Source organism: Centruroides sculpturatus, unplaced genomic scaffold, assembly GCF_000671375.1.
Source record: "Centruroides sculpturatus isolate CEXI.00-Female unplaced genomic scaffold, Cexi_2.0 scaffold180, whole genome shotgun sequence".
Classification (NCBI taxonomy): domain Eukaryota; kingdom Metazoa; phylum Arthropoda; class Arachnida; order Scorpiones; family Buthidae; genus Centruroides; species Centruroides sculpturatus.
In genome coordinates, this window is record NW_019384918.1 from 338,837 (window position 1) to 360,063 (window position 21,227).

The 21,227-nt window shown below is 35.4% G+C and overlaps 1 protein-coding gene across 3 annotated transcripts in view; it reads left to right on the top strand.

Annotated features, from left to right (window-relative positions):
- The first annotated feature begins 2,441 nt into the window (after window positions 1-2,441).
- Window positions 2,442-21,227, top strand: part of LOC111631837 — a 53,713-nt gene continuing 34,927 nt past the window's right edge. For 2 of the 3 annotated variants that reach the window (XM_023376159.1, XM_023376160.1), the window contains exons 1-7: window positions 2,442-2,587; window positions 2,752-2,823; window positions 4,036-4,254; window positions 4,334-4,402; window positions 6,444-6,535; window positions 6,608-6,791; window positions 7,017-8,573. In XM_023376159.1, coding sequence (XP_023231927.1) covers window positions 4,114-4,254; window positions 4,334-4,402; window positions 6,444-6,535; window positions 6,608-6,791; window positions 7,017-8,573 — 2,043 coding nt within the window. In that variant the 5' untranslated portion in view covers window positions 2,442-2,587; window positions 2,752-2,823; window positions 4,036-4,113. The remainder of the gene's footprint in view (window positions 2,588-2,751; window positions 2,824-4,035; window positions 4,255-4,333; window positions 4,403-6,443; window positions 6,536-6,607; window positions 6,792-7,016; window positions 8,574-21,227) is intronic. The other variant, XM_023376161.1, reaches the window with a different exon arrangement.

Consider the following 21,227-nt stretch of genomic DNA (forward strand, 5'->3'; position numbering starts at 1 on the left):
ATTAATAGTGTTTTTAGTGATGACGAAGAAAACATTGTTTAATTTATATTAATATGTATCACTTAAAAAAATTTTAATGAAGATATTTATCTTAATTATAAAAATATACTAGCATGTTTTTTAATTTTTGGAACCTAACCCTCCTTTTCGTATTAGTTCTTTGTTTCGTATAACACGGATTCGCATAACACAGCAATTTTTTGGAACGTAATTACCGCATTATACGAGGGTTACCTGTACATTATGTGAGGCACCACTGTATTTGGAACTAGCAGTTAGGCACGCCATTGCTCGGGCAAAAAGTAATGATGGTGAAGAATAAGATTATTACATTATAGCCAATCTTACCTGTTTTCACAGAATGCAAGAATTAGGTCCCCCGTTTCCAGACTAATTAGAGAATTTTTACATGGGTCTAAAAATATTTTCGATTGTTTGCAAAAACACAAAAAACCGCATCTGCGTCTGTAAATCTTGCACGTTGCTTTCTCTTAACACTTCAATTGTTACTTAATCATTTCCATTGTTAACACCCTTTCCCCACGGGGGAATTTTGAAAAATCCCTTTTTAGTGTACATTCTCAAGACGTACCCTATTAAAACATAATCAAAAACACAAAAAACCGCATCTAAAATAGTATATTAGAAGCCGAGTTGTTCATGGAAAGCCTTAATCCTGTCCCTCTCTTCCGCAGGAGAATTTTGAAAAATCCCTTCTTAGTGTACATTCTTATGACGTTTCCTAACTGTGTACCAAATTTCAACCTTCAACTCCTAACTGTTTGGGCTCTGCACTTCTTATTATTATTCGGAGTGGCTATTTCAAAGGGCAGTTTTGGCAACTAAAAATAATATTGTTGACGATATCAACTTTAATTAATTAATTAATTTAATATTCAAAAGAAAATTCCTAGTAATATTGAAAAGAATATTCAGAACTGGCAAGAGCTCTTTTTCTTTTAAGTTTGGGCATTGTATAAAATATAAATCAAATCAACTTTTTATTAACAAATACACTAAGAACACTTTACACAGTTTTCACACTTTATTTTTGATTTATATTCAGCCACTGTATGAGTTTGACTACTCACACTTCACTGTTTGTTTTTATTCACTCACTGCACTACTTTGGAATTTTCACTTCTTTTTCGGTTTTTCCCTTCATCACTGATAAGAAACTGACATTTGAACCCATGGCGGATCTTGCTTTATATACCCCCACTTTATATTGACCCACTGACTAAATGTATTAATGAGCAGGAAATGTACAAGACATTAGATAGAGCTGATGTTAACACGATTTATAAGATATATAACTACGTCAAACAACTAGTTAAATAATAATTATGACAAAATATTAATATAAATATATTGATTAATAAATGGTAAATACTAATATTGTTAAATAATTATTATATGAAATGTTAATATGCGTTTTATCAAAATAAAACGCCCTTGTAACAGGCAAAAGCCTTCTACGCCAATAAATAAAGATTACTTACTTACTTATATACCCCCACCAATGGGTAGTCCCACCCATACAAAAAGGCTTCAAATGGTCCACAATGTTCCAGAACATTCCACAACATTCAAGAGTGTTCTGGAATGTTCCACAATGATTTGGGATGTTCCTGAACATCCTGGAACATTTTGGAATGTTGTGGAATGCTCTTGAATGTTCTGGATTGTTCTAAAAATTTCTAGAGGGCAAAACTTCTAGCTCTTATATCTTCAGCAGTATGCCCTTCAAGTAAAAACGGGAATATTTTTCATGGATGGGGGATAGATGGCTACCACACCATATAACTCCCTTGATCGTACTGGGACTCGTTTTTGAGTTTTAGCGGCATGCACATTGTACACTTACCTTTATTACATAAATTGATTTATATTGATTTCAATTAAACTGGTGGATAAAACTAATTATGGTTGTGTTTTAATTTAACATTTTAAGTTTTAAGATGATTACATCTTAAAATATTAACATTTTTCTCAAATTACTAATCAAATTTTATCATATTGTGATACTCTAATATGTGTTTGCCATTTGTGAAAATGTTAATATTTCTCACCTGCATTATATTGAAATTGATATTCTAGATACAGTTTCAATATAATAAAATATAAGATTTAAAATAAATATTAACTATTGAAATTTTTTAGTTTTAACAATGAGTACAAAATGATGCTTTATTATCTCATAAAATTTAAATTTTGTAAAATTTATTGTTTAAAAGTTCATATTGGTACCTTAGAAATTTATGAAATGTTTAACAGTAAAAATAATTTCATAAATGTCAAAATTTAAATTTTGAAACAAATTTCGTTGATTATCATACTGAAATTTTCTTTAAAAAAGTAAGATTAAATTTGAGTCAAGAAGTAAAAAGTATTTTACTTTTTTTATGTAAAAATACATTTTTGAAGATTTTGATTTAGCATGCAAAAAATTATATAAATTTCTTATTTCTGATGGTAGAAAACTAACAATGAACCACCGAAGAAAGTTCGACCAAAGGTAATAAATTGTGGAAAATGTGAAGCATGTTTAAGAGAAAGTGATTGTGGAGAATGTAGTCATTGTCGAGTAAGTAAAAAATTATACAAAAGTTTTGAAATATTTACATATTTTTTATATTGATATTAAGGACATATCTGTATATGATTTGAAAATAATTTATTAAATAATGTAAACATTATTATTCTGGAATTGGTATAAATTAATTATACAATTTTAAATTATATTAATAGGATAAACCTCGTTTTGGTGGTCCAAACAGAATAAAGAAGAAATGTCGACTGAAAATTTGTATTAAAAATTTGGTAAAATATTTATTTTATATTTTAAGAATAGTGTATTAAAAGTAATATTTATAATTTTTTATTTTTAGTGTTTGAGTTATTTTTTAGTAGCATGTGACTCCATTGTAAAACAAGTGGTAACAAAATACAAAATGTTTAGAATTCTGGAGGTTTATACAAGATTAAATGTTCTATGAAACATTATATCTCACTTTCAAATTATCTCAAAAAACTTAAATTAAAATTAAGAACAAAGAAGAGCCTTTAAAAATATTTCTGGAATGTTTTTAGGACTCTTCTTTTTTAATTGAATTTTATTTAAATCACCTGAAGTTGAGGTAAAAATGCCTATAAAAGATTTGATCACATAAACCTCTAGACCAGGAGAGTCAAACTCAAACTACTTAAGTGCCAATTTTTTGTCTGGAGTATGACACTGGGCCAGATGTTTTTAGCTTTTGTAGCCAAAATTTTTTAAAAAAGTATCTGAAAAGTAGCCAACTCAAAAAACTCATTTTTAATAACCCGCAATTTGACAATAAATTTAAAAAAAACCACCATTTGTACTTTTCCAGCAATAAATTTGATCACAGACAAAACATTTTTGGCCAATTTACAGCTTTGAAGCAGGTCTGTAAACTGATCCAAAAATAAGGAGTTCAAAATTCAAAGTACAAGAATAAACTGTAATTTACTAATATTTCAAAATTACTCATTCTATATGCAAAATAGTGCAAATTATATAATAAATGATGTTGCGAAGATGGACTTTAATTTGAAATTCAGAAGATGAAATAGAGAAATAAAATAAATAATTCTAAGTAATATGAATAAATAAATATAAAAATAATAATAATAATTGAGTGCAACAATTTGGTTTATTAATTTATTATTTGTTTAAGTACAAAATATCACATATTCTTTGGTATCAAGATGATAAAATACAAACAAATAGCGTTATTGAATTCATGTCGCGGGCCATGACTGGCCTGTGGGCTGTATCTTTGTCATGCCTGTCCTAGACTCAATATTTAAATGATGATTTAATTAAAAGTAACTAGTTATTTGTGTTAGTTGATTTTTAAAATAATTTTATTTCTAAAAATTGCCATTAAGCAATTGTGATATAATCAACAGTTTTCAGTGAAGCTTCGAATTTAAGTTATACTAGAAGAAATGATCTTACAAATAATTTTTATTTGTAATTTCTATCTATTTATTTTTTTGCCTCAGAAAACACGAAAAACTCCACTATCATCATCACCATCAACACCTGTGACGACATCATCTACTCCATTATCAGCCATTACCATGCAAACTCCTTCACCTCTATCATTACATATAGATGATGATGATTTACTCTCTGATCAAGCAAAAAAGAAAGGTTTTGGATGTGGAGAGTGTCCAGGATGTTTAAGAATTGAAGATTGTGGAGAATGCCAGACCTGTTTGGTTTGTGATCCTCATTACTTTTTTCTTAATGTTATTTAAATTTGTTAATATGACCAATAATTAATGTTGTGTTAATTAGGATGAAAAACATGCCAGACCTAATAGTCCTAAAAAGAAATGTCTTCTTAAGGAATGTGAAATGATTTCTGTAAGAATTTTTATATACTAATAATGAATATAATTTTCTTATATTTTGAAATATAAACTCTCTTAATCAAGGAACCCGTCAGCTAATTAGAATATTAATTTTTTAAATAAAATTTTATAATAATATAACTACTACATTAAGAAGATAATAGTATTTTAGAATGCAGAGTTACAAATTTAAAAATGAAAAGTGAATTGTTTTAAATATTTGTATAGAGTTACTTTTATTGACAAGACTATGCCTTGTTTATAAAATCATGGTGCCATCCTGTGTTACCAGCTTAGAGGTATGAAGGAGTACATGTTAAGAGTTGCAATTTGTCATGGAGTATTGGTGTCAAAATCATGCGCGCATAAAAAAAAAAACAGATTTGTTGGTACTCAGGACCAAGAACCAAGTCAAAATAAAATACAAAATGGCAATACTTGTTATAAACAGGCATTAGTGCAAGATTTGCACACGTGTTGCTCGTTGGAAATGTGAATGTTGCGAAATGAAATTTTGACAAATGCATACATTGGGAAGTTTGAAGTGTGAATGTTGCAAAATTGAATTTTGCAACATTCACATGGGGCAACATGCAATGGAAAGGAATTTGAACATTGGATAGGTTAATTTTACTGAAAATGCATCGTGGACGACCTTGTGGTCATGGTCAAGGCTGGCAAAGTTTGAACAATTGCACTCAAAACCAGCAAAATCAAAGGAGATTGGGGAATGAAAACAAGACCCACCTTGGGCTTCAAAGTAATCCCACTTAGTAGTGAGTCTCCAAGACATAGTCTTGTCCCAATTACGGCTTTGCCATTTTACTTGTTTTCTTTGAAAATGATATAAATGGAGATCAGATTTTGTAGCTACAAAAATCTGAAAAAGTAGTGAAAACTTAGTTTTGAAAGTAGCAAATTAAAAAAAGAACAAACAAACAAACAAACAAACAAACAAAAATCTTTATTGTTAACACATATAAGACAAAGAAATGAAAAAGAATGAACAATTAAGTGAACCACTATAATTCTTTTACTACTTTAATATACTATTTGTTGTATTTTTATTATGATTACTTTGTTACTATTTTAATTTACATTTAAGTAAATATTATAGTGAACCAATATGTATATCATTGTATTTTTCAGCTTTAGTATTGTTATTTGATGATATGATCATAACGTTAACTGTTATATGTGCATATTTAAATATTGTAATGATGATTGAATCTTTTCTACACAGTTTTTCTTTGTAGAGTTATCTGTAAAAGCAAATGTTTTGCAGAAATTATATGAAAATAGAAGTTATAGTTTATGAATAAGCACACTGTACTAAGAAAAAACATTTCGCACAATAATAGTAAGCAGGAATGAAGGAAAGGGATTGGTTTAATATATTACCAGCTGTGAACTCTGTTGAACTGGCAACATTGAGTTTATTTCAGGAAAAACTTGCATTAACTGAAACTACATATATTGAGAGTTAACTATATATTTTTTTATAATCATCAAAATAAAATTTCCTATTTGCAGGGAGCTATTCATAGACTTAACAATCATGTGCTGAGAAGTTTACTGAAATTAGTATGTGAACATTAATTCTTTTTGTTGCAAGAGTACATTTGAAATAGAAAAATGTATGTGTTTCCTATGGAAAAATTTAACAAAATGTGTGTAAAAGATAAAAAAATAAAATAAAATAGCATTAGTAGCTCAACTGGATTTATTTAGGACTGCCAGTAAATATATGTTATCAGGAATGATCTGATCTCTGAGCAGAAAAAAGTATCAATTGCTACCAAAGCTGATCTCTAATAATAATTGTTCTATTGAAATAGATATTTTTGTATAAAATTTATTTTTGTTTCTGAGAAGAAAATAGCTTATTTTTTTTGTTTATTATATGCTAGCACTACTGCAACACACTATATTTTTCATAACTATTTGTCACGAAGGTTCAACAGTTTAACTTGGATGATAAATATTTTTATTTTAATGAAAATTATTTATATGATTTGTTATACTTAAAAATAACTTTTATGTTGTTATTTTAGGGTGAAAGAGTTTATCAAGTTGAAAAAGTTTTAGGAAAGAGATTTCAGAACGGTCGTTTGGAATATTTACTTAAATGGAAAGGTTATCCTAAGTAAGGAGATGAAAAAAACATTCATTTTTAATGTTTACAATGTTAAATTTAATTGCTTAATTTTGTTTTTAGTTCTGAAAATTGTTGGGAACCAGAAGAAAATATTTTAAGTCGTGATCTAATTGAAGAATTTGAAAGATCTAATCAAATGGAGAATGAGGATTCTGTGACTGAAAAAGCAATTCAATTACCTGAAAAGCGTCAATGGGAAGATGATTCTGATCAAGAGGCAAAAAAAATTAGACTTGATGATGAAGTTAGTTCTTTATTTTAACTAAGTTTAAAGTATAACCTTAATTTATAAAATACAAAAGAATTTATTTCTGTTAAATTAGTTAAAATCTGAAATTAAATTTTTATTACATTTTTATTAATTTTATATTTCCGCAAAAAGCAAACATTTTTATATTGATAGATATTTAGTTTTATTTCAATAGATATTTAGAGTTTTGTCATGAAGTCACTCATTAATTTTTTTCAGGCTGTTTTATCAGAAACAGATTTGGAAGAGTTGCAGGAATTTGGTTCCAATAAAGATCCTCTGCTGGAAGCATTGGGACTTCAAAAACAGAGTGATTCCGAAACACCTACATCTCCTATGTCAGAGACGAGGAAAAAGCGAACAAGCAAACAAGCAGCAATGAATTTAATAAAAAGTGTTTGTGGTAAGAAAAAACGAGTTGTTGTCGAAAGCCCAAAACAAAAGTTATGGGAAGTTATGGATGATGAATCCTCATTTATAGATCATACTAAAGCTCAAGATGTAGATGACGATAGTCCCGAGTTGACAACATCAGTATTATACATACCAAAACCCGACGAACCAGGAAAATATATTCTAGTCATGGGAGAACAGAAACAACTTGACATGTTGGAAAAAGCAAATTTAAATCCAAAAGTAATTTTAGGGCCAAAATCAAAAGAAGTAGAAGAGGCTGAAAATGACTTGAATGTTTCTACAAAAGTTTCTTCTGACAAAGAAAATAGTTCATTGAATGAATCGAAAAACTTAGAAGATAAATATGATGAATATGATTTCAGCCTAGAGGATGAATTACCTCTAAAGAAACCATTACATGAAAAAAGTGAACAACCTACTACTGAAACTAAAAAGAAAAGCAAATCATCTAAACAAGATAAAGACAGTAATTCTTCAGTTGGAAAATCACCATCAAGTAAACGTAAAAACAAACAATGCAAGGAAGAAAGTCTTGCAATTCTTCAAATGATGAGTGATATATCTGAGGCTAGAGCCAATACTCGAAATATCTCTATTGATGAAACTGAAGTTCTTAAACCAAATAAAGGAACAAGTGGAAACAGTATAGTAGAGCAGTCTTCTGAATCACCTGTTTCCACATCTAATAATAACGATTTACTTTCGACTGCTCTTACTATAAAAAGAGGACCTGGAAGACCACCAAAAGTTCCCAGACCATATTTAATTCCTCTGACTGGTAACCCACCATTACTTCAAGTTGTTAATGATAAATTAGTTCCAGTGAAAAGAGGACGTGGTCGACCTCGTAAAAGTGAATCACAGCTTTTATTAAAGGATAAAGGATCCAAAGTAGAAAGAATTGTAACATTAGTAGATAAAGATGGTATACCCGTTTCTAAAATTATCTCAAATGATGATGATAAAATTCTTTCTGGTCGTGCATCACCAGTAAAAGAAATGGCTATTGATATACTTGTTGACACCACAGGAAATTTAACAAAAGGAAAGCCACGAAAAAATGTTGACGATGATAGCATGTATGATGAGGAACCAGACAGTGATGGTCAGAGTGGATCTAAATCTGACACAGCTTCTCTAGAAGGTAGTTCAGAAAAGTTTTCTAGTAGAAAGAAAGTGAAATCTCCAACTCTGATTCGTAAACAAGAAACTAATCTTTCTAAAATAAAGAAAAATAGGGTTTTTGTAGTCATGCCTGATGGAACTATGGTAGAAGTTAGTGGAAGTGATCGCCAAAAAGCAATTGCTCGTGCAACAGCCAAAGTTGAAGCAATAAATAAAGGAGAAAAATCTAAAGAGGTAAATATTAATTTTATTTTCATAATACTTGTGGATAATTAGTCTGTAAATAATATAAAAGAATAAATGAGTAAATATGTATTTGGGCAGGAAATACTTGTATTGCATATTCAATATGAAAAGTTGTGTTTAAATGCATTTTTTGAAATGTTTCTATAAAGAAAATACACGATACTTTAAAAGCAGTACGTGAAATTTTGGAATTTTATATATTTACATGAGATCAAAAACATTTTTTTAATTTTGAATGTTGGGATTGAAATAGTTATCATTTAACTTAGAAATGATGAAATGCAATCAAAGAAATAGCCAAATCTTTATCAGACTATTTCATGCTAATTAATTAATTAAGTAATTTGACTAGAAATGGATAGTTAAGTTGCTATCTTCTGTTAAATTTAATGAGACAGTGACTTACAAACTTAACTCTAGACTAATTACTTAATAATTAATTAGGCTTAATGTAGCCTGATTAAAAAGTTTGGCTATTTGTTTGATATTTAAATTAATTATTGGGTTGGTTGCATATATAGTTAGTGATTTAGTTTATATTGTGAAAGAAATTGACAATTTAGTAAAATTCAAAAGTTTAAATTCATCAAAGTTTCCCTTTTATATGCTTTTTATTAATTAACCCTGCCTATCCAGATAAAATAACTCAATTTTCATCCATTTCCCAATTTCTGATCTAGTTGAAACTTTGCATACATATGTATTCCTGATGACAATACATTTGGTTTTTTTTTTTTTTTCAGAGTTTGCAAACAATTTTAGCAATTAGTGAAAAATTAAAATTTGTAAAAATCTAATAACAGGTATGCTACACATAGGTCAAATCTTGCCCCTTTTTGGTCATACTGTCTGTATAATAAAGTTTAGTAACTGAATTTTCCACACCCCAATTAAATACTAAAAAAAAGAAGAATTCGACAATTTATTGTTATCTATATAAAATTAAAAGGTAGAAAAATAAAAAATATAAAAAATTTTTAAAGAAACTCTTTATTTGCATAAATGCACAAAAAGTAAAAAAAAATTTTCAGCTTTCACAGTACAGTCGACCCCTTATAACATGGTAGATACGTTCTGGTTTTTATGAAATTCATTTTTTACGAGTCCTTAAATACATGTGTTGTGGCTATGAGCAATAACCCGAAAGGATGAGACTACGGATGAGACACTTTATTATTAGTTCAGCTGGTTACACAGTTAATGGTCAATGATGTCAAGCACGGGCGAAGAACGGTTTAACTGCGCTTCTTCGTCGTTTTCCCCCTCTCCTCCTCCACTTCCGTCCCTAACTCCCACACCCTCCAATAAATCTCTTGCCCCGGGTACATGCCCTGATCGAGTCGTATTCACCACGTGTCTCTCCAAATTTTCCCTTTTGCTGTTGGTGGGCCCACTTGTTGTTGCATCCCTCACATCCTCCCCACCTTCGTCCTCTGCTTTTAATGGGAGGACCAATTGGATGGGGCGGCTGATGCGCTTTCAATCAGGGAGCCTCAGACGGCATGTCCGCACGCAACCATCGCAGCTGGCAATCAGCTCTTCAATTACGGCTGTCCTCCACATCTGTCTAGGCAGCGAGTCCTCCCTAAGAAGAACAAGAGCTTCTTCACGGGGTGGTGGCAGTTTCTTCCTGACCCTACGAACATGATGTAAGTTTTGTAAGTATTCCTTTTGCCATTGTCTCCAGAAGCTGTCGGTGATCGACTGTTGGTGACGCCACTGTCTCACGAGGTCATGAATTGGGGTATGATTATTAGGCTCTGGGAGGCCAGAGATTCTTTTCCCTATCAAGAAGTGAAGGGAGTGAGGGCTTCTGGCTCCTCAGTGTCATAATTGTGCCACCGAGGCCTGCTATTGAGGACGGCTTTTATCCCGGTGAGTACGGTAGACATCTGTTCTGCATTTACTAGGCTTTTCCCTAGTATCTTGCGGAGGCATCTCTTCATGCTCCCACCATCCTCCCCACCAAGCCGCCTTCTCCACATTAAAGATCCAAGTGATGTCATGGTGAGCAGAGTAGCGGGCAATCTGCTGATCAGAGAGTGACTGCCTGAGATCCTATAGTTCTTTGTTGTCTGCGTGGAATGATTTGGCATTGTCTGAGTAAATCTTGTGAGGGAGGCCTCGCCATCCTACAAAGTGCTGTAAACAAAGGAGGAAACTGTCTGTTGACATGTTTGAAGACAGCTCTAGATGTACAGCTCTCGTTGTGGCATAGGTGAACAGTGTAATGTACGACTTCTCTATCGACTGACCCTTTCGGATATACAGTGGGCTGGCAAAGTCTACTCCTGTGACTGAGAAAGGCGGAGAGGGTAATACATGGTCAGGAGGGAGGGGGCTTCGGTTTCATGGTAAGGCTGATTCCTTTGGCATTGGCACGGTAGGCATCTATGCAGCACGGTCTTAATGACTTGGCAAGCTCGCAGGATCCAGAACTCTTCTCTCATGTTGGCAAGAACCACACAAGTGCCCAGATGCCCCAGGCGTAAGTGGCGGTCCATGATGAGGAGACGGGTGAAGGTGTGTCGGCCATCTAGTAGAATTGGATGCTGCGTGGAAGCACGGACATCTGCAAATTGCAATCAGTCCCCTACTCTGAGGATCCCATTGGACAGGAATGAATGGAAGCGGTAAATGGATGATTTTTCTGATATGAGTGTACCGGAGTTGAGTGCTATTAACTCGTTAGCAAAATGTCTTCTGTACTGATCTGATCCAGTGGTCTCTCGCTGAGCTTACTTCGTCTGCTGAGAGTTCTCCTTTCGGGTGGTTATTCTGGGGGTGAATTTTGCAAAGTGTAATGAAGTGGAGGATCCAGGCTGTTACTCGGAGGAGGTGTATGTAGCTACTGAAGCAAGATGTATCTAACAACTCAATGTGGGCTGCAGTGTGCAGGGTGACCACATGTTTGCGTTCTACTACAGTGCAATCTGATAGTGTCGGATGGTCATTGGCCGGCTAATATTCTGTTTGAGATAACCACTGGGGACCGTGCCACCATGATGTGCAACTGTGTAGGTGTTCCGCCGTTAGGCCTTGGGATAAGTGGTCAGCTGGATTGTCTGTGCCGGGACAATGGCGCCATTGATTTGGGTTGGTGATGCTTTGAATCTCCATCATTCAGTTTTGTACAAAGGTCTTCCATTGATTGGGGTGCCCACGGATCCAACCTAAGATCACCTTGGCATCACTTCGAAGAACAGCGCCCTCTCTTTGAAGGTTGGTTTCAGTAGTAACGTATTTTAGCAGGCGACAACCCACCAAGGCTGCAAGCAGTTCTAGCTGAGGTAAGGTAACCCTTTTGATGGGGGCTATACGAGCTTTGCTGCAGAGAAGACATGTGGAAATGCCTGATGGAAGATTGGTACGGATGTAAATAACAGCATCATAGGCATGCTCGCTAGCATCACAGAAGATGTGGATTTTTGCTAGATGTAGGTTAAGTCTTGTCGTTTTGATCAGGGCTGTGGAGTCGCGTAAAAATCTTCCAACTCCAACTCCGACTTTTCCTTACCAATCCGACTCCGGCTAAAACACCAAAACTCCACAGCCCTGGTTTTGATCCATCTTGGTATGGACACAAATAACAAATGTTGTAGGTCTTCTAGCCAGTGTTTCCAATGAGTTGAGTTGTCTGCTGGCAGAACTTCATCCCATTGAAGTCCGCGGAGCCAAGTGTCTTGGAAAATTATTTTCCCCATAATGGAGACGGGTGCAAATAATCTGAGAGGATTGTAGAAACGGGGTGTTGTGGCAAGTAGCAGGCGTTTCGTACTGGGGCGTTCCACCGCATCCGAAATGGCATCATTATAATCTATGGCAAATTTGTCCTTTGCGGTGTCCCAGTCTACTCCGAGAATTTGTGTTTTCTGGCCATATGCTATATTCCTGTCTTCCCACAGCTTCAGCAGTTTCGAATTGGTAGCTCATTTTGCCATGGGAAGCTGGATCTGACCCATCATATCTGTAATGTCCCGATATATTTGTATGACAGCGAGGTCAGTATTGTCTCCTGCTGAAAAGTCGTCCATATATAGATCTTTGTCCAGCATGTGGGCAGCTGAGGGGTGGCTGATTGTGGAACTGGCAGCTAGTTCCTAAAGGGCGGCTGACAGGAGAAATGGACTGGAAGGCAGGCGTTGGAACTGGTAGACAGCCAATTCCTTCGTAGTGTGTAGATGCCTCTTTTCATCAGTGACCACCTGAAACCAGAAGAAGCGGGTGACATCTTGGTCGTTGGGGTGCAAGGTTAGCTGGAGGAAGGCTTGACCCACTAATGCCCTTTTGTGAAGATGAAAGTGAAGTAGTGTCGCTATGATGTCTGGCATCAGGTTGGGACCTACTTCCAAGGCATCATTGAGGGCAAGGTGTCCTTTCACATGAGAAGAGGTGTCAAATACAATACGCCATTTGGAAATGTTGTGTTTACTTCGGATTGCTGCGTGATGTGGCAAGTGGTAGGTCTTTTGTAATGTTGCTTGTTCATCAACTCGTTCCACATAACCGTTGGAGAAGTAGTTGAGCATGTGGCGGGTGTACATATTGCTGAACTCTATATCTTTGCTGAATCTGCGACGTAGGGTCTCAAAACGGTGCAGAGCAGTTGTGCGGTTTGTATCTGTGAGGATGTTCTGCTTCCAGCGCAGACGGACCTCTATCCTTCCTCCCTTGATCCGGAAAGATTGACAGAAGCCGTCGAGCAGATGTGTATCATGGACGGTCAACGACTTCTCCTCCAACTATCGGATGCTGAGGGCATCCAGATCCCACATTAATCGTAGTATCGGGTCCAAAGGAGTTGTAATACTATTAACCTGTACTGGGTGAATCGAGACATTAGTCTGGTTACTGTTCAAAATGCAGCCAAAGTGCGATGGGACTAATGTCAGGGTGTCATTTATGTGAATAGGGCTTTCCGTTTTGACAAATCGCCAATAAAAGTCGGACCCAATTAGTATTTCAATGGTTAAATCACATGACTCCTGCTGTGAATCTGCAAGTTCTAGTGGTGGCATCTCTCTGACGGGATAGGCAAACTTTGATACTGTCAGATGAGGGAGGTACTTATTCAAAGATTCTGCAGCTATTAAGGATGTAGTAAATCTGCTGACACAGCTGGATAGAGTGAGTCACACTCGACGACGTGATGTGTAGGTACTAGCATTGATTCAAAGGCTTGAATTGCCAACGGTTCGTATCCAATCACCTCCAGTTCTAGCGAGTCAATGAGGGGGTGCCAACAAAACTCCTTTGGCTTCCTGTATCTAAGACACATCTAACTTGTCTTGCGGTGCCCTTTGCTCCATGAACCAAAACTCAAGCCGTTTGTAGATATGTAAAGTCTGAGTGCACATCGATTTTATTCACTGTGGCTCGAGATATGCTAACAATTGAGGGAGCAAACCCTGGAGCAGATGTTGTGGGTTGGGTCATAGGTGGTGTCGGTCTGTTAGCTGCGACCATCATGTGAGTCCGCGTTGGGTCTGCCTCACATATCAAAACGTGATGATTGCGTCCACATCGTCAACGTGTCAGTTTTCCTCATCGGGGACAATTGTGAGCGGTATGGTTTTGGTCTAAGCACAGAAAACAATGGTTGGTCTCATGCAGTTTCTCTGCACGTTTTCTCGGATTTGTTATGAGTGCACAGTCAGAACTGAAGTGGAGGAAGCTGTTGCAGAAGGCCCACAGGGAATAGGAGGATCCTCTCTCTTTGGTGTTTCTTCCCGTGGACTTATTCCTCGTCTGGACTGCTAGAGCGGCTGCTGTAGCTTGGGGTTCTTCTCTTGTCAGAAATTGATCCTGTGCTCCATGGATAGTAGCAGCCGTAGTGATACTGTCTCTTTCGTCTCCCACAAACTTCAGCAATAGTTCCAGATCGGATTCACTGGTACCCTTATGACGGCATGAATGAGCCATTGTTCACACAAGGAATCTGGGAATGCCCGAAGGATTTTCGGCGTTAGATTGCGTCTGTAGTGGCTAATGGGCTCTCTCAGGGCCTTCAGGGCGTGCACTCTATTATTGCACTCAACGAAGAGGTCGTTCAATTCGGCGGCGGTTGGACGGATTAAAGGTTGTAAGCCATCTAGGTAGTCAATGTGTGCCTGAATTATACGGTTTTTATCTCCGTATTTCTTCAGTAGTCGTGCCTTGGTCTTCGCATATGTCCCTGCAGTTAAGGCGATGCCATCTACTAGACATTTAGCCTCACCTCGAAGATATCCCCGAAGGAAGACATGCTTCTCGATGTCCGGTATATTTGGATCCTCATCAATGGCTGCTGTAAACTGTTTCCAGAAGCGTTGCCATTTAGTTATTTCTCCTTCAAACGATTCAAGGACCAAGGCGGGCAATCTGGTGCGAATGGTTGACTGTGGTTGAGCGGTAAAGGATGGGGAGTCGGGATTGATGGGGCTTTCCGGGATGAGATCAAATGCGGCGTTCCTACAGTCGAGGACTCGTTAGACTCTAATCATGGCAAGTAGGGTAGATTCTTCCCTCTCTTCACAGGCAGCGGCATCGGTTTTGTATTCCATGTCCTCGAGTTTATCGTGAATAGCTTCATCTAATATCTTTAACTTCCTAAGCCATTCATTCAACATGTCACGGGACAGTTCGATTTCATCGGACGGCGTCGAGTCTGAAATGACGTTGATCTTGCCGATCGTCTTTGTCACAGACGTTCTTATGGTATTGCGGCGGCTTCGGAGCTTGCTCAATTCCTTGGTGGAATTTGGATTCGTTCCATTCGGAAATATCTTGGTCATATTTCGGTTGGCGGTGACGGTGGGGTAACGAATAATTGCCATGATATGTATTGTACTGCTCGCAATCCTTATGATGTATCTGTACTCTAATTGTCGCGAAACAAACCTTATATGTATTAATACTAACTATTATAATGTATTGTAAAATGACCTCACGTACATATTGTATACTTCCTCCCTGGTAATGCTTACTGCGGGGCCAGGGCATGTACATTCTTTATTTGTGCCTTAATAAATTGATTGATTGATTGATTGGTGGGGTAACGAAGAGGGCACTAAACGGCTTAGTCAATGGATGCAGGAAAATTTTGCTCTGTATTCGAATTGAGTTTTTGCTGAAATTTTTACTTTAAGCTGTAAGTGTTATATATTTCTGAATAACATTTTCCGTGTGGATTAAGAATCTGTTAAGTTTTCCAACCTAAGACAATTTTTCGCGAAGTTGTTGGTTTTTGAAAACTGCGAATATTTTTAAAATTTTCAAAATTCTTCTACAACGACTGTCGCCATAGTAACAGTCAATGACATTTACCATAGAATATTCCAGAATTTTTACCAGAAGTCATGAGTTCTTTCTTCATATTATTAATTTTTTGGAAATTATTAATTTTAAAAGTTATTATACTCAGTGATGGTTATTGAAGAATTTCTGAAGGAATCTAAGGAAGCCATTCAGGATTTAAAGAGAGATTTCCGTAATATCCCAAAAGGGTGATTGGGTACTGAGGAACATATTAGATTTATTACAGATAAATTTATTACCTTAGTGAAGAGGGCCAAAGAGGTAATTAGGAAAAATACCATATCAGATTTCCTGCTTCAGAAATTTGATTTGTTGGCAACGAAAGAGGATGTCAAACAGCTGCTTGTTGCTCAGAGTGAAAAAAATTTAGAAGCTATTCAGGAAGTGAAACAAACTATTTGTGACTTAGAAAAACCTCCACTTTTAGGGGTGGAAGGTTCTCAAGGGACTACTGCTGTGACATATAGAGATATTTTACAATGCGACCTTAATTCTTTGAAGAATACACAGTCTGAAAAGGAATCCTCGTTACCAATGTACACTGTTCTAGTTTACCACCCATCCGGATTGGACTCTGTTATGTATATTGTATATTGTACTTGTATAATGTATATTGTCTTGTCCTCTCAATAAATGCCGACGCAAGGCGCCAATGGGACCCCATCCTAATAACTTCCCTTCACACCTTTCCTATTAGCTATCGCCCTTCCTTCACTAACCAACACAACCCACCACAGTCTTCTACTTCCGCTTCACAAGGGCTAAGTCACCAGACAGCCTGCTTACTCTTCGACTCAACTCAACTCAACTGTTCTAGTTTACAATGATAATAAAGAGAGCACATCGGAAGAGACTAAGACACTGCTCACAAATTCTTTTGATCAAAGATTGCATAAGGTGCCTGCCAAGCGTATTTGTAAGATTAACAAGGGTGGAAGTGCTGTTGATTTTCCTATCAGAGAGGAGGCTGAATACTTTCAGGAACAATTAGACAAAATAGAAGGATTAAAGGCACGAAATGCAAGACGGCATCTTCCTCTTATGAAAGTGACTTCAGTCCCCAACTCAGTTACCAAAGAGGACCTACTAGAATACCTACTTGAACAGAACATTTTTTTACAGAAGTACACGATGGAGGAGTTTAAAAAGGTTTTAAACATTAGATTTTCAATCAAACAGAGAAATGATGAGTTTTTATCATGGGTGTTAGAGATGTCACTGGAGGTTAGGGCAATGACTAAAAAACAAGGATATTTTTATGTTCAGTGGGAAATGTGTAATGTTTTGATTTTTTTCCTGTACGACAGTGCTACAAATGTCTTGCTTTTGGACATTTGGGGGAAAGTTGCCCATCACCGAAGAAAGTTTGTAGCCATTGTGGTGAAGATCATTTGTTTAAGACATGTACAAAGAAAAGTGAAAAGCCTAAATGTGCTAATTGTTTGAGGACTGTCCTAGATAAACATGAACATAACACACTGGATAAGGAGTGTCCACTCTACATTAAAGCAAAAGCCTTATATATTAAGACAGCTGACTACTTACCTTAATAATTACGGAATTCTTTACAGGGCGCAAATTGTTTAATTCATAGTGCTACCTCTGCTTCTTAGCACAACAACTAATACAAGCAGATCATCGCTTCTCTATATATATTTGTGTTTGCTGACTGTAAGAAATATGTAAGCTTCATCATCATTTTCTGTTTTTGGGTTTAAAGTGTTGGAATTGATACTTACAATTACTAGCTGTGTGGACTTTGTTTGTTTGTTTGTTTTTTTTACTTGTATGCATATTATATATGGACTCATGGGATTCTCAAATCTTTGTCTTACAAATTTTCTGCATGGGATAAATGCTGTTAAACACTTTGTCAGAATTATTGTATTTACTGCAACCTTCTTTTGCAAAAATATTCCTGCAGATAAGTAATCTATTATTTTCTGTAGCAAGCTGCTGCATATTTTGTTTGGGTCTTTTATTGTCATTGTGTTTTTTATTTTTCTTTTCACTTTGCTTTGTTCATTAGTGCATACTGTAACTTGGTGGAACTATGTAACAGATAGCTCCTGTAATGCTCACTGCAGGACGAGACTTTGTATCTTGTTTTAAATGTACAATTAAACTAATGAATGAATGAATGGTGGGGTAACGAAATCAGTTCTGCGAACGACGGAGAAGACGGGCAGTATGGCGGATGAACGTACGAGGTGGTATAGTGGCGAAAGCCTGCAACGATGAGCGGGACAACAATGGATCGGATAACGGTAGTAACAAGTGAATTGTGTACCTGTTGGTGTCGGTTCTGGCCAAATCCTGGTCACAGCACCAATTATGTCGTGGCTATGAGCAATAACTCTAAAGGGTGAGACACTTTATTATTCGTTCAGCTGGTTACACAGTTAACAGTCAACGATGTCAAGTGCGGGCGAAGAATGGTTCAACTGCGCTCCTTCGTCGTTTTTCCCCTCTCCTCCTCCACTTCCGTCCTTAACTCCCACACCCTCCAATAAATCTCTCACCCCCTGGTACACACCCTGATCGAGTCGTATCCACCACGTGTCTCTCCAAATTTCCCCTTTTGCTGTTGGTGGCCTACTCGTTGTTGTATCTTTCACAACATGAGCCAATCACAGCTTGGCACTATGCAGTTTACGGACTATGGCTGTTCCATAAAATTAATCAATTCTAGACTAATTCGACTCAACATTTCCAAAATACGTATAATTTTTTGGAAATAATCCATGTAAACTATGCCATAAACAAAAAATTGTAGGATTACTCATCGAGTGTGCTCCATTCGACGAAGCCATTGCTTAAGCTTGTTTTCGTCGCGGAGCGGTGCATCGAATGGCATTCTCGTGCTTCCTGATAAATTATTTTTCTGCGAAAACTTTGCTGAACTTTCGAGACATCATTAATATAAATATAATTTTTATGGACGTTAAATAATAAATGGGTTTTGATAGGTCCACTGCTTGTTTAAACTCAATGGTTTGTGCAATATCCACTATTGGTCTAGATTCAACCAATCCTGTCGCGACATGAGTCCGCGATGACGTTTTACTGAATTATATGAGTCTCTTTTAGTGTGTTTATATGAATATGGTCACAATTTTTTTGCCGTCATATAGGAATCTGAACTATATGAACCTGTTTTATAGGGGGTCTACTGTATTCTTGATATTATGCAACCAAAAATAAAGCATGAGGCACTCATGTTTAGAAATATTCTTACACTTCTTATCAATTTTTATAGTCTCCATGTGTGCCTCATGCTTTCATTTTTGGTCACATAATGTAAGACTACTGTGGAAGCTGGGAAAAAAATTTATTTTTTAATTTTTTTAGTGCATTTATGTCAATAAAGTGTTTTTTAAACCTTTTTTAAAATATTTATTTAACTGCTGTTAAAATTATAACTAATAAAAGAACAAATTTGTTCAGTAAAGTTCTAATTTAAATATAAAATTTGAAGTTATTCTTAAAAAAGTTACTGATGTAATTCAACAAACATTTTGAAAAATTTTCATAGTACAGTAGAGTGTCGTTTATCTGAAAGTCGGTTATCCGAAAGCATTGCAGTCAGCAAATTTAAATTTTTGCTAGTGCTGTGGCACTACTATCTTGGGCTACTCCAATATTCTTTTTTTTTTTTGTGGGTGTATGTATTTCAGCTGGCAAGCACTTGCACTTTTGTGTGGTGTTTTTCTGAGGACTTTGTCGTGCTGAATCAAATGTTTTTGAAACTAGATCAACTTCTAAAGTATCTTTTTTTTGGTTTTTATATTTTTCAATATATTTATTTTATTTGTACAAAATAAAAAAATAATTTTTAATGATACAGTAGCCACAATTATTATTCTAAAAAGTTTTCGTTAGGCTTAACATCGACAAAAATTCAACACGAAGCGACATGCAGCGGAGAAAAATTTCAACACGGGATAGGTTAATATATTTTTTCATACATAATTGGTTATCCGAACAACCTCAGTCCCCCAATTGATTCGGATAAATGACGCTCTTCTGTACTTAAAAGGTAAAAATAATTGTTTAAGAAAACACTTAAAAATTTACATGTTAATTATGTATAAAGATGCATTAATTAATGCCAAGAAGGTCTCATGAAAATGAAATTGCATAAAATAAAAGCAAGTTGACATTTATGTGATAAAATAGTGATGCATTTTCAAAATGAAGACATTTATCTTTAAATTTTGTATAATAGTAAACATAGGTTAAGGCATTGAAATTTAATATGTACAAATGAAAAGAAACAACAAAAAACACTTTTAACTTAGTTAAAAACAAGCACTAGTCTTTCTTTGCAATTTACAACATATTGACAAAACATTGAATTTAAACTATAAAAATATGTTATGGTAAAATTAATAATAATGAGATAGCTTGATAGTGGACTTACAGATCATCAACAATAGCTATTCTATGAAAACTCTATAGTTTCTGGAATTAATACTTTCTGAAACCAATTTGGTTTATTGATTTTCAGATGTTTGATGATCTGATGTATTTGCCTAAATTTTAGAAAGAAATATATTTGTTTATTTTTTCCATTTTGTACATTATTCTTTCATTTGCCCTATCGGCAGTAAGAATTTTTCATTACTTTGGTGATATATACTAGCTAGATAATAGGAATGTGGTCCAAAATATCAGTTAACTCATCCCTGTAAATTTCTGAGTTGACCTAAACTGCATTCTTGGTCCTTCAGAGAATACCTTGGCACACTGACCATCAAATTACTACATCTGTAACCAGTAATTTAATTGAATGATGAATCAATTTATACAGGAATTGAAGCTGGATCCTTTTTTCAATTGGAAAAGTTTTGGGTTGTAAACCTAACAGTAAATCCTAGCCTTTTAACGACCATTTTATAAATACAGTAAATTCTAATAATTTAAAAAATTATAGGATTTACTATATTTAAAAAAGTTTTAAGAAAACAAAACCATTTTCCATGCTTAACCTGTGCTCACTTGCACTTATTTTTTAACATGTGTAAGGTGGTGATTCTCCTGCTGATTTGGTCTCCACATATGATAAGCTCTAAAACAAGGGTGGCCAACATGAGGCCCGTGGGCCGCATGCGGCCCGCCTGGAGTCGTGTTGCGGCCCGCGGAGCTTGGTCAAATGAACGTAAATGTTAACTTTATTGTACATATCACCAAATGAACATTAGAAGAGTTAAGAAGGTTTGGAAGAATTCTATGAAATGTATTTGGACAAGGATAAATATCCTGCGTTTTACAAACATGCTCTGTCGATGGTTTCGCTATTTAGAAACACTTATGCGTGTGAACAACTTTTTAGTCGCATGAAGT